General features: G+C 43.3%; 1 protein-coding gene across 2 annotated transcripts in view; it reads left to right on the top strand.

Annotated features, from left to right (window-relative positions):
• Positions 1-5,516: 5,516 nt before the first annotated feature.
• Positions 5,517-14,421, top strand: part of FBXW8 (F-box and WD repeat domain containing 8) — a 62,562-nt gene continuing 53,657 nt past the window's right edge. The window contains exons 1-2 of one of the 2 annotated variants that reach the window (XM_034790605.1): positions 5,517-5,951; positions 10,341-10,445. In XM_034790605.1, coding sequence (XP_034646496.1) covers positions 5,571-5,951; positions 10,341-10,445 — 486 coding nt within the window. In that variant the 5' untranslated portion in view covers positions 5,517-5,570. The remainder of the gene's footprint in view (positions 5,952-10,340; positions 10,446-14,421) is intronic. The other variant, XM_034790604.1, reaches the window with a different exon arrangement.

The raw sequence follows: 14,421 nt of genomic DNA, 5'->3' as shown, positions 1-14,421 counted from the left end.
CTTTAAACAGCAAGCAGGTGAGTTTAAACGAAGGAGAAAACGAAGCGTTTCCTCTGTTCTGCTTCTCTTTGAGAATCAGCTAAAGCGAAAAGCAAAGAAACAAAAACTCTAAATAGTTTCCCCAGAAATTACTGCTCGGGGCGAGAGGGGATCTTAAGGGCACCCGAGCTCTAGTTTAAAAAAGAAACATGATATGTGAAAATCAGCCACAAATGTTATTATCCTTGATTATGAAGCTTTGCGGGGGGGGGGATGTGGAGGGGTCTCTCGGGACAGGAGCTGGGGATCCGGGAGGTGTTTAAAGAAGAGAGAAACCCGACCCTGTAGCAGGCCAGGTAAACCCTCTCGCACCAATTCCCACTGGCTTGTGACACTGTGAACAAGTCACTTCTCTCAACACAGAGCGGTGAGCAAAGAGGCTGGGCTCAATCCATAGAGAGCCACGGGAAAACTTTCGCTGACCTGGGAGCAGGATCGGGTCCATCCAGGGGACCTAGAAACAGTTACTGGCAGTGGGGTTTTGTTGTTCTCTTGGGGAGATCGGTGGCCTGCTCCTAACATAGCTCGCACTCTGGGTATTACCCAAACTCTCACCCCCACCCCCCCCCCGTTCCTGGGTTCAGCGTTATCCTAATCCGATTGGCCCCAGAAAACAAGCTCTCACTGGATGGCCAGCTCCTTACAGGACCGAGGAAATCTCTGCTTATTCTTGGGCAACCTTAAAACCGGTGAGTAAGTGGGTTCTCTTTTCCCCACTGGATACACTCGATTGGAAGATGTAACTTTTTTGTTGGTTTTGGTCCCGCTGTAAAATGCAACTCACGCCTCTTCAGAGACGTCTCCTCTCTTCCTGCATTGCGAGTAGGGTCCTATTCCCAGGAATAAAATACAAGGGGCTTTCCTTTACATTACCCAAAAGGGAACAATTTCCCCTTCACCTGCCAGTTTGCAATGGGTTGTCTGAGTGGATACAACGGGACTATCCTTGCCCTGTTTTGAAGAATGCCCCTTAATGTAGCTCCAGCCTTTCTCGGGGACTTTTGAAAGAACAAACTGCTCCATTTCCCTGCAGCCTGAGGGCAGCTCCATCCCTGGTGTAAATCTATTGATTTCAGTGGGATTAGGCCAGGGGTGAATTGGTGATCTAGGCTCTGGGCTGTTTCAGATGCAGAAGAATAATTCAGGCTCATCCTTAAATAAATCTCCCTCTTCTATTCTTTAGTAAGAGCATCCTTCTGTTACAGGGGCAGCTTTGTCATCTCAAAAAGGACAGGAGTACTTGTGGCACCTAGAGACTAACAAATTTATTAGAGCATAAGCTTTCGTGAGAGCCACTCTATATGCATCCGAAGAAGTGGGCTGTAGTCCACGAAAGCTTATGCTCTAATAAATGTGTTAGTCTCTAAGGTGCCACAAGGACTCCTGTTCTTTTTGCGGATACAGACTAACACGGCTGCTACTCTGAAATTTGTCATCTCAGAGACTGTCCCTGTGCAAACCCTTCATTTGCATCGGTTTGTAACTACAAGACACATTTTCTGTAGGCTGTAACTTGCCCGAGTAGCTCTCAACCTGAACATGGGAGCCAGGGTAAATTCAATCGCTTGTGGGGTTTCTGAGTCACAAGAGTCCCTCAAAATGGGGGCTTGGAATCCAAACGGCTTCTTCGAGGTTTGTTCATTATCTTTTAATTGGGTTTTGTAAAAAGCATAGAAAGCAGCGTGCTGCAAAGAGAAAAGCAGCGAGTAATTGCTTAAGCTGCCCACAGAGCAGAACTAAGCAGCAGCAACTACAGCTGACCAGTGGCGACCAAATGAAGGAAATATTGGAGTATCCCACTCCATAGAGAGAGAATTGGTGGTACCACCCCATCTCTACACCCTTTTAACACACAACTTTGCCAACAATTAGTCCTCAGTGAAGATCCATTGTTTTACCAGCTTCAACAAATGTTATAATTTTGCTAAATTAAAAAAGATTATTTTGCCTTCAAAGTAAAAGGTTAATTTGAAATCGATTTACTGAGGATTTCTTGTTGTTTGATTTTATTTTCACCTGGTTTCAGAGGACATGTGCAATGGTCAGATTTACGCTAGTCCATACAGCTGCACGTCCTGAAGCAAATGGTAAGTGCCTGGGCCATATTTCAGTGCTAGTTTTCAGTCTGCAACTGAAGAATGTAATCTTTAAAAAGCAAATGAAGTATGGATTATTAATCACACACACAGCATTTTTTCCTGCGAAAAAACTCAATTAAAGATGTATTCAAATTGGAGCTGGGAAGTTCCCAGTGCAGAGTTTGGGCCCCATGGGATTCTCTGATATTTCCACCCATTCTCAGTTGGGTGGTGTGGGAGACATTTCCTGATTCTAGGTCCATATAGTGGTTTGCAAAAGGAAAATATATTTTAGAGTCAGGAAACTCATTGATCACTCTGTGGCTTGTGTGGTATCTTTCTGACCAGCTGATGAGTTTAAAACTAAACCTTTTATTAAGACTGGAAACTATGTACAGAAGTCAAGTAATTAAACTTCCTATTATTCTCTGGCTGCAGCCTAGGACTGCCCTTTCCTGGGCTTCTTTGTTTCTGCTCCCAGCAGAAAGTTTATCACAGGAAATCCCAAGACTGCATGAAGAGTATCCAAGGAATTGTGGCATCTCTACACTTCCTGGAGGACCCACTCTAAAGCACAGGGTGAAAGACTGTCTCCTCCAAAAACCTGCAGGTGATTTAGAATGCACAAGGAGATCTCAAGGATCTTGGTGAAGCTGTGCAAGGCGAGGGCCATTTGTGAAGAGTCACAGTGGCTCTGCACTGCTCCCCAGGCCACATCTTCCTTGGCTGAGGTGGAGTCAGGGGAGTCTTGGATGTACTGTTGAAGCATCTTCTTGCAAACTGGAACCACGCCCCCTCATGGCTAGTAAAATGAATCAGGTACCCAATCTGATGCTGGCTGAGATAGTTAATGTCAGTTTCCTTCAAAAGAGAATTAATTAGGACCCTGCTCAAGAAAATGTTTCCTGGAGTACAAAATATACATGGCTGTGGTCCCATCAGTGTGCAGAGGACAGCAGCTCTATGTCTATTTTAATCAAACCCAGACGATGCAATGTCTTTCCCAGTTGCCTGGCCATGACAGGAAGTGGATGAGAGGAAACTAGCTGACACTTCCCCTAGGCAAGATAGAGGTGATTGGGAAAAGCATCTACAGCAGGGGTAGGCAACCTATGGTACGTGTGCCGAAGACGGCATGCGAGCTGATTTTCAGTATCACTCGTACTGCCCGAGTCCTGGCCACCGGTCTGGGAGGCTCTGCATTTTAATTTAATTTTAAATGAAGCTTCATAAACACTTTAAAAACCTTGTTTACTTTACATACAACAATAGTTTAGTTATATATTATAGACTTATAGTAAGAAACCTTCTAAAAACATTAAAATGTATTAGTGGCACGCGAAACCTTAAATAGGAGTGAATACATGAAGACTCGGCACACCACTTCTGAAAGGTTGCCGACCTCTGATCTACAGTGTATGACATGGTTGGTTTCTGCCCCTGTGACTGTACCTTTATGAACTCCTGATTAGATGATTAGACTGTTCGCTATGCACTGAAGACCACTCCTCAAAATCTCTGCTGATGTAAATGGGGAAAAATTCCAATTAAGTCAATGCAGCTGCACCCACTTACACCAGCAGAGAATTTGTCCCCATGATGGCAATATGCAGGCTACCCTTGGAGATCATTTGGAAGAAATCTGAGGACCGCTGCTTAGCAGGAGTGGCCACCAGGAGCATATTACACCACTGTTTCAACTATTGCATGGGCTTCCAAATGCAATACACTAATATTCTGTCTATTTAGGTCCTTAAATAGCCCCCATCACTGAAGTATATGAACGCTTCCCATGTATGTCAAACCAGAACTAGTAACAATCTCCATCTGTATTTGTTTACAGTTTTACATTCACATGTGTAAGTGCGGGTGTTGTGTTGAGTCTGTGTGTGCGAGGGAGAAGAAAGTGCAGAAAAGCTAAGATGAAGAAACCAGTTTTACATTTAGTTCTGAAAGTGGCAAGACTGATGGTCATTGTTATCTCTGGCAGCAGATAGGCTGTATCTGAATGTCCTCTCTCCTGCATGGAGGAGTCTACCCTGACTGGCTGATGGTTTTATTGTTCTGGTGGGACGCAGCTGTCTTGGGATGTCACCATGGTCATGGAGGGAGAGGTGTTTCTCAGGTAATTGGAGCCAACCCCATGCAGTTCTTTGAATATGAGGACAGAGAGTTTGAGCTGCACTCTATATTCAGTGGGGAACTAATTCAGAGGGTAGAACATTGAGGTAATGTGCTCACCGCATCCTGTGTTGCTAAACATGCAGGCTGCTGTTTGTACCATTTGGAGCTTTTTCAGGATGTGTGGCTTCATTCCTAGAGATAATGAGTTGTAATAATCAAGGCTGGAAATCATGAATGCATCCATCACCATGGCCTCATCTGCGTCCAATAGGATGAAGAGCAGTGTTTTGGCCAGTTGCATTTGGAACTGGGTGTTCTTTGCCATTCACGGCTATTTGGGCATGCAGCGTCCTAAAAGACCCCACAGCCTCAGACTGACACATCGTCCTGGTGCTCTGCTGTCAGCACTGGCTCCTCTTGTAAAAACCAGGATTATAGTTGGCTTATTTGAATATAGCGTACGACCCTTTGCCTGGTTATTGCTGAAATATGGGACAAAGCCTCTTGTATTAACTTGATACTGGATGGGGGAGACAAGGAACTGAATAAGGGTTGTCTCTTAAGACAAGGGGCAGTAGTCACCCCATTACAAGCAATTATTTATATTTGTATCTTTTTTTAGCACAGTAGCCTCTCCTGGAATCAGGGCCAGGCCCTCATGGTGGGGGGCACTATAGAGAGATAATAAATGCAGCCCCTGCCCCCAAAGAGCTTGCAATGTAGAGTCCTGATTCTTGCAAGTTGGGCTCCTTGGGGCTTCCCAGGCACACATGTTGTGGGTCAAATTGCAGGATCCGGGCCGAAGGCTCCCAAGCTACGGATCCTGCAAACACCTAATCCCATATAACTTTACTCAGGGGAGTGTGAGCAGTTACCCACGTGTCTGCAGGATCAGGGCTATCCTAACTACGCGAGGACATGCGGCTCTTACAGAACGGGGAACAAGAAACGCGCCGTGGACACTGCGGGCAACAATGGACCGCACCGATAGCCTGAGCCCAGCCCGGGGGCGACTTGCCTGGCACGGGCTGGCCTTTGTAAGCGGGCTTCGGGGATCAAATACACGTGGCGCCTGTTGTCAGTTTCACTTGCGGCCGAAGGGCCAAACCGCGAGCGGAGCCGAGCTCCTGCTGACACCAGCGGCGGCTCAGCGCCTCCCGGGACGAGCCACTGGCGCTGCCGAGGGACGGGGGGAACCTTTGTGCGGCGGAACTGAGTTGCACCAGCCGCAGTTTCCTGCCCGGCCCGGAATCCCGCGCGCTCCGCAGCGGGGCCGGGGTTGCCGGGACGGGCCCTGCTGCGCGGCGGCTCTGAGGGGCCCGGGCCGCCATGGCCGCGGGGTCGAGCGAGCTGGAGCTCTTTCGCCGCCGCTGGCGGGCCGAGCTGGCCGGAGCCCGCCAGGGGAAGAAGCGGCGGCGGGCGGCCGAGCCCGGGGGGAGCCCGAGCTGCCGGGAGCCCGTCTCGGGCTGGAGCAGCTGCGGGGGGGTCCCGCTGGCCGCGCCCCGGGATGGCGGCGGCGAGGAGGAGCGGCGGGAGGCCGGGTACTTCGCACTGGCCCGGAGCCTGCTGGACGGGAAGGCCCCGGGGGTCCGCAGCCGCCGCCACCACCGTCAGCCCCGCCCGGGCCCCCCGCCGCCGCCCGTCCAACCCGCCGCCGAGCCCGAGGGCGGCGGAGACAACGACCTGCTGGGGCAGCTCATCCGGGACCTGGTACGGGACACACACACCCTCGGCCCCCGTCCCGGCCTCCTGCCTGCCCGTCCCCCTCTCGCTTCCTGCCCCGCCATCTGCGCCCTCTTCCCCCCGCAGCTCCTGTCTCCCCAGCTCCTCATTCACTTTCCCTTAGTCCCTGTTCTCTGCATGTCCCTCCAGCTCCTCACTGCCCACCCATGGCCTCTTCCTAACCCTCTAACTGCCCCCTCCCCCGGCCTCTTCCTGACCGTCTCTCTGCCCCAGCCCCTCGAGCGTCTCATTATAGTAACCCTCCCCCCCTCTCTCTTGTGGTTTCAGCAGGGGCTGGGTACCTCCTTGTCTTGTCCCAGGACTCCCTGTGCAGGGTGTGATGCCAGGGGCCTCTGGCACACTCACTGCTCTGGCTTCTGCTGGAGCTGTCCAGGCTCCTTCCCTCTCATTTCTTCCACCTCCTACTGCCAACCAGAACACCAAGATCCTCTCAACTCCAGGAACTCTCATGGCTGAGTGTGTGGTCCTGGGGAGACAAGAGTATTTGCTCTTTCTTTCTATGCCAGAAACGTTTGTAAAAAGTCATGTGATAACACTAATTTAAAAGTATCAGAGGGGTAGCCGTGTTAGTCTGAATCTGTAAAAAGCAACAGAGGGTCCTGTGGCACCTTTGAGACTAACAAAGGTGCCACAGGACCCTCTGTTGCTTTTTACTAATTTAAAAAGAACAGGAGTACTTATGGCACCTTAGAGACTAACAAATTTATTTGAGCATAAGCTTTCGTGGGCTACATCCAAAGAAGTGGGCTGTAGCCCACGAAAGCTTATGCTCAAATAAATTTGTTAGTCTCTAAGGTGCCACAAGTACTCCTGTTCTTTTTGCGGATACAGACTAACACGGCTGCTACTCTGAAACTAATTTAAAAGTAGCTTGTTTTGAGGCACCTCATTTTGCTTTCTGACTTGATAAAAGGCCTGCGTATATTTTAAATTTGCCCCCAGTGTACAAAATAGCTCAATTCTGTACCTATCTTCAGAAATTAATAAGACACAAGAAGTAGAATTATAGAATTCTGTTTTTCCTCTTATTGATTTGGTTTAGGTGGTGTGGGGGTTAGTTTATGTCGGTCGAAAAATCTGTAGTTACATTGGACCATAACCAGACTGGACTTACTGTGTCTGGTGTTGCTTGTTGGCAATTTTGTTATCAATAGCCTATGAAAGTTTATTTTAAAAAAATTAATCTTTAACTTTAAGATATGTTCAACTTCATGAAAGTGGTAAGGATATGGGATAGGATACACTTACATGGAAAAAAAATCACCTCTGGTCATTATCATGTAGTTGGAGCTGTGCAAGTGGACTCCTGTATCTTTGTTGATGTTCCATTGACTTTAGTGGGACTGTGCACGAGTGCACTTGTAAGATCAAGGCCTAAATCTTTAAATTAGATTCTGAAATGATAACCCCCTTCATCATAATGTTGGATCCATAGTCAGGGGATGGGGAAAAGGAAGAACAATAACAAGAAATATTCTCTTCTGAACCCCTTGTTGCTCCACTCAAAGGGGTAAAAGATTACTTTTTGGTACAGGACTGACTTCATACCCCAGATCAAAATTCTAGTCACTTGGGAATTGTGTGTTCCTTTCTCACACACACACTCCTCTCAACGAATCATAGAAGCACTTAGGAAGGCTAGTGTGTAAATACTTTTGATTGTAACTACTGAGTTTTTATTTACTCTAAGCCTATTTCACCATGGCTTTGGAATACATGGTCTCTTTATAGCAGCTTTTCTTTAACACCAAAAAGTTTGCTCCTCAGTGTTACGATGAGGTTGCAGTTTACCCTTTTTCTGTTAAATAAAATCTAATCTTTTCACACAAGATAGTGTGTGCTTAATTAGTTTGCCTGCACTAAGTATCTTGCTAAACTGTATCTCAGTGGAGAAGCTTTCCTGTCACCAAGAAACCAATATTAATTGTATAAATGAAGCAGTTAATTTGAAAGTAGTCCTAATCACAGCTCTGAACAAGTTAAAAGCTAGTTTGATAAATCCTTCTTGTGCTCTATCTGCATTACAGATTTTTTTTTTTACAGTGCTGGAGAAATTAGGGGAAAAAGCCTTTGCTTCTTTCTAATTTAACTATGACTAATTATTATTTTCTTTAAAAAAATAAAAATAAAAAGAGCAGATTATACTTCTGACAGGTAGGCACAAATTAATCTATTTACAGAATTAGTGCTCCATTAGCACACACAAGTGCAAATCCCTCTCAGAGGGGATGGCAGTATTAGAGTTTTGGATTCATTCCAGTAGACTTTTAGACAGACCAGTGCTGACTTAACATTACATTGTTCCTTTATGGGTTTTGCTTCATGTGCGATGTTGAGCACTCTCCTAGTGACAGATTATTTGGGGATTTTGACCATATGTACTGCTGAACGTGCACTCCGCTTGGCATCAGATATTAGGAGCTAACATTTGTGCTATTTGTCACTGTAAAGGTGATTTTTTTCCCCTTGCATTGCAGTAACTAAATCCCTGTCTGATCTCTGACTCTGGTGTTACAATATGACCATAAATACACACTTTAGACCTAGAAATTTTTTGGCTGTTCTCAGTTTGACTTCATTGGGGTGGGAGGTGGGAAGCACTACTCTAAGAAAGCCCAACCTTACCCATTTGACTACTTTTTTTGTTCTGTATTTCCTTTGACAGGGGTGCAGAGGGCATGGACTTGAATGAGGAATTGGCAAGGATGGGGTGATCTAGTATGAAGTGGAGGTGGTGAGGCAAGCTGTGCATTGCAGCAGTACTGTAGAGCAGCCGTAGCTGAAGAATCAGACTATGCCTGACTTTGGCAGAGATGATGAATAAATGGGATGTATTGTTACTTACACTTCAATAGTTATTTTAAGTGTGAGCTGTTATGAAGATGTGTGAGAATCTTGAAGTGTTTGAGATGAAGGCATTATAGGAACTCAAAAAAAATCAGAGATCCAAATTTCAGAAGGAGTAGGTTTTCTTGAATGTTATGAACGTGCCAAGGCTGCCATTGTAACAACATGAAAAATATCTGGAAATTTCAGTTTCAGCTTGTGTGTTAAGCATGAAGACTGAAGTTGCGAGTTGTGATTGGAAAGAAAGCAATTTAATCTTGCTTTAGCCGCAAATCTCAATGCAACCTAATGTGTAGAATTATGCCTTCATAATACAGTAGCTGCAGCATGTAGAGGGATTTTTATTGTTTGCTTATACAGGAAGTAACTGATACTAGAAAATCCTCTTTTCTTTAACGAGATCTGATTTGTGGTATTTACTCAAATTTAAAAGAATTATTGTTTTAACATATTTCTTCTGATAGGAATTGGATACTTTCAGACATACAGGAAACGATAGAGCAGCAGTTCTCAACCAGGGGTTTGAGGCCCCTGGGGGGCCATCAGCAGGCTTCAGAGGGCTGGTTGGCATTAGACTCACTGGGGCCCAGGGCAGAAAGCTGAAGCCCTGCTGCCCCGCCATCCAGGACTGAAGCCGAAGGTTGAGCAGCTTAGTGGCATGGGGCCCTAGGCAGTTGCCCGGCTTGCTATCCCCTAATGCCAACCCTGTCTTTTATATGCAGAAAAACAGTTGTAGCACAGGTGGGCCATGGAGTTTTTATAGCATATTGGGAGTGAGGAGTCAGGTGCAAAAAGAAAAAGGTTGAGAATCCCTGCCATAGAATATAATCTCATTTTGATCTATTAAGTAAATAAAGATGTTAGGACACTACATTTTTTGCACACACTAGTTAAAACTCTTAAGTGAATGAATGTGTAGCGGGTATATGTTTTTAAAGTGCATTCATTTTAGACTTGTTGACAGTGAAGTTTTGAAGTTTTTTTTGTTAGTAACTTAAACGTCCTGTCTTCAAGATCCCTCTGTTTTAAAACGAGTGTACATGAACGTCAGCTGTCTGTTATTTCATGGCTTTTATTATTCCTTGCAACCAGTATAATCATATGAGTACAAAAAGGAAGTGTTGATCAGGTAAACTAAGATTTGTGTTTTGTTCATGTTTACAACCCTTTCTTCTGTCTAAAAACTCCCAGTGAATCATCTAGATAGCCCTTCTTTCTTTCTTGCCTGAGAGAGATGTTCCCAAATGGAGCTAAAGTGACTTACCTGATCTGACTTCTAGGATGAGAATAGCTCTGCACTTTCATGCAGGAGTGACTGCCCAACATTTTGGTATAGCAGGATTGTAGGATGGAAGAGCAGAGAAGGTCAGTCTGATTTTAGTTACAACACCAAGAGTACATATGATCTCCCCTTGATTTTACTATGATGATATTACTGCCTTGCCACTAACAATGTGCAATTTATTCATGTATTAGAAAAAGTGACAGTTTTTTTCTTTTTCTTCTCAGAATGAAATAAATGAGGTTCCTTTCTTCGATATCCAGCTGCCTTATGAACTGGCATTAAAAATTTTTCAGTACCTGGGAAGGACTGAGCTGGGCAGATGTGCTCAGGTAAGCACTATCCAAAATTTGCTTGTCTCATCCTACGTAAGATCAGCATGGGTGCTCACTGTGATGCATTTCAGCTACTACACTGTGCAGTAGCCCTAAATGACATTTTACTCCACCAGAGACTTATTTTATAATTCTTTACATGTTAAGACATACTCCAAAAGCTGAAAATTGAAAGCAGTATTAAATGAACTTGATTCATAGTTTGCTTCAGTGTAGCTAACTGAAATGTTAAAGGATTGATAACAGCTCTAAAGGGACAGCATGAAAACGTAAGACCAAAATAAATGTTTGCTTGGATTTTCATTTCCAATCAATATAGTTGTTTATAAACAAATGAGCATTTTCTTGCAGTGTTTGAAACACAAACAATGTAGCACTGAGAACCTGGAAATGAAACTGACTTAAAATTGATTTCCTTGTTGAAGCTGATACATAGAAAGTAAACAAATAGGATAGTGAAAAATGGAATCTTAACAATTCTGTCACTTTTAGAAATTTAGTAACCTAACCTAGGGTGAAGTTATTTGTTTAATTTTTTTTCCCTTTCAAATTTACTCTGTTCCTTTTGAGGGATTGTAAACAGGTACTGTTACCAGCTTGTTCTCAGGGAGAGCCTATATACTATGTATATAGTAATTCAAACTCCTCTCCTTCCTGAGGATTGGTTTTATTAACCCAGAAATTATTAATAGTACTACATAAAGTTACCTTGGCTGCCCCTATGGTTTCCACCCTAAGATTATTCAGTCCACACCCTTGATCCTCTCTCCAGGGAGCCAGTGTTGCCTCCTTTCCACCTAGATTGAATAATGAGCCACCTGCTTCACTGAATCACCAGAACCCACTTAGCAAATGCCAATTATCTTGGGGAATGTTAATAGGGTGGGGTGTTTCGGGCATTCACTCCCAACCTATTTCATGGACACTGTGGGATGTTTTTGGGCCTGGTATTTAGGATTTCTTTCCCAACATCATGTAATCACACAAAAGCCAATAAAAACAGCCTTTGAGGGTGGACTTAAACATCCTCTGAAGTGTTTGCAACAGCAATAACAAAGCCTTATATTAGTATACAACTACCAAAGAGTAAAACTGGCTAGTTGAATTACATGCAAATAGTTATCAACTAGCATGAATGATTAAATTAGACCTTTAACATTTTTTCAGTTTGAATAATCTGTAATGTTACACAAGTAAGGATAGCTATTATTTAAAAGTTTTAACTTGACAGTGTCCCTTAAAAACAACAACAAAGTACCATTAGAAGAAAAAGATTTCCTCTTGCAAGCGTTCTGCAAGAAAAGTTTCTGAGGCTAATGTGTTCTGTAGAAGGCCATGAAGCTTTCACATTTGCTCCTGTTTCTGTCAGCCATCCTGTAAAAATGAAACAGGGCTGCATTTCAGAGTGGATTGCAAGTAGGCTAGAATAATTTTTCTGCAGCCGTGACTAATTTACTTTGCAGCATACTAGTACTTGGTAGTGTTAGCTACCAAAAGGGCTATCTTTTTAGCGAATCTTCATTTTTTTTCTTTTATTCAAAGCCCATTTTTATGCTGTTTATCACCTAGACAGAAGGTAAGTGTGAGATGTGCAAAAGGTTCTTAGAAAAAGACTGTGGCTATTATGTAGTGGCTAACAGCTGACCAAAGGCCCAGTATTTTTCAAGCATTTCAGAATGAGATGAATATCCAATGCTTTAGTGCAGAACTGGCTTCTTTTAAGTGTTCAACTAAAAAGCAAAGCAATAAAAATAAATACCATTTTCATTTTTCTCTTGGTAATTGTTGTTTTGAAAAAACTCCACCCTCTTCTGTATAATGGAATGCCCTGCTGCTTTTACAGTGTTTTGTAGAAAGGTTGTTTTTTTTATTAAGGTGCCTTGGGAGTTTAGTGAAATTGGGCCAGTTAGTGGAAATGGCATCATGAACTATGCAAGTGCCTTTGGAGAAAACCTGTTTGCTTAATTGTTTATGCCAAATTGGTAACTGACTAACAGTAAAGTAGCCTGACTGCTGAGTCTCTTTGAGATTTAATCACAGCACAGACTGCTTGGGAGAACTTGAATTTTATCCTGATTTCCCCTTCCTCCCCCATCCGCCTTTCTTTCCCACAGCTGCTCTTTGATTTCTTAGAATTAATGCGGTGAAAGGCAAAGGTGTCTGTATGATATTTTAGACATCGTAAGGTCATGTGCATCATGTAAATTAATGGTGTCATCGGTTCCTGAACTCTTATGGGTTCACGGAGGTTGTGAAGTATCCATATTGGCATATGCTGGACAGCTGTTCTTTTCTGGTACATGGTGGCGGCTGCATTTTGAGAAGTCACAAAACCTGCCTGTTTTTCCTCATATTGGTAGTGGATAGGAATGAGAAGAGTGAGGCACTTGGGAAGCTACACATGTGGCAGAATTTTAAACAGTTTTTTAGAAAGTGTAATATGGGGGGCCTGATTCTACAGATGTTTGTGAGTACTGTAACTCATGCAATATTTCCCACTGACTTCCCTGCATTTGCAGGATCAGACATTGTCTGAAAACTGTGGGAATGTGCGTCTTGTCTGTGTTCTATAAAATGCTGTGTGAATTTTGTGTGAATCTAAATGTTTTATAGTTACTAATAAGATAGCATTAGTCACTTGCATTTTGTGCTGGAAATGCTCCTATGTGATGTGTATTAAAAGCTGTAGCTAGAGTAAGGTTGAGTTTTGTTTGTGAATATGTTGCTGGGTGATTTGCTCTAAGTATGTTTATCACTAATGTCATGCTTTTCATCTTCAGAGTGACTTAGAAATACTAATCAATCAAACTGTGTATTTTTAAGGCTCTCACTGGAGGAACTGACTTGTATTTCAAGAATGATAGATCCTGTAAGACAAGAATTTTCAGTTGCATGGTTCTGTCACTTATGGAGTAATTAACCTGAATAATTGAGAACCATCTCAAGTTGTTTAATAATGCTTTGTGTATAGGCTATATAAAAAGCCACACATGGTTTGATGTTGTCTCTTAGCTTTTTCACATACAGTTCTGAAGCATGGATGGATGGGGCTTACCTCTTTTCTTATGTTCAATGAGCTAAACTCAAGCCAGTCAATAGGATGAGAGAGGAAGTAGACAAGCAGATGGACAGAGATTTCCTGAACTTGGTGTTTGGAGGGAACTGATTGCTTTTGTTATTAACCAAAGAGTTGTCTTAGTGGCTCTTGATGAAATTATTAGCATTTAGGCCAAATTCTGCAGCCTATACTTCCCCATTGAAGTCCCTGGGATTCATCCTGGGGTGTACATTTGTAATGACTTTGTGCAGTTTGGTGGTAGAAGGGAGGAAACTTAGTGAAAGGGAGGAACAGGTATTTGTTCAACTGGATTTTAGTCAGTCAGAACAAGAAAATAAAGTCTGGAATCTGATGGAAGGAGTCCTATAGATCTTATTAAAATATGCAAATAGCTTTAAATTAGGTAAAATTTCCAAATATATGAACACCACTTTCAAGCTTGGCTGTATGTAAGTAAGATATAGTGAATGCCCCTGTGTGGAGCTGAGGGGAAACAGAATTTTCTCTATGGAGAGTGACAAGAAGTCTGATGTAATGTGATAAAAAGATAATGGTGACATTAAAGGCAAAATAAAAAAAATAGTTTCTAGATTCAGGATAAGCCATGCAAGATGTTAGTGTTGATAAGCTTTGGAGATTTACATAATTCAGACTTGGAAAATTATGGTCCCACTTTAGTTTTTAACAAGATTTTTGAGAGTTTCGACTGAGCTCTTTGACTAGCCGTTAGCAAGCAGGTTGTGAGCGCGTGTACGTGTACACAAATAAAGCCATGATTTTTTGGCTGTCAAGGCCTCACCTGAAATTCTAATTCAAGCTGTGCTAATAAATCTGATTTCAGCCAATAGCTGGTTTTTAATGCTGCAGCTCGCAGTGGTGTTGTGAAGTGAAATGCTTGAGACACTTTTATTAGAG

The sequence above is a fragment of the Trachemys scripta genome, chromosome 15 (assembly GCF_013100865.1).
Source record: "Trachemys scripta elegans isolate TJP31775 chromosome 15, CAS_Tse_1.0, whole genome shotgun sequence".
NCBI lineage: Eukaryota > Metazoa > Chordata > Testudines > Emydidae > Trachemys > Trachemys scripta.
This window is presented reverse-complemented; position numbering and strand designations above follow the sequence as displayed.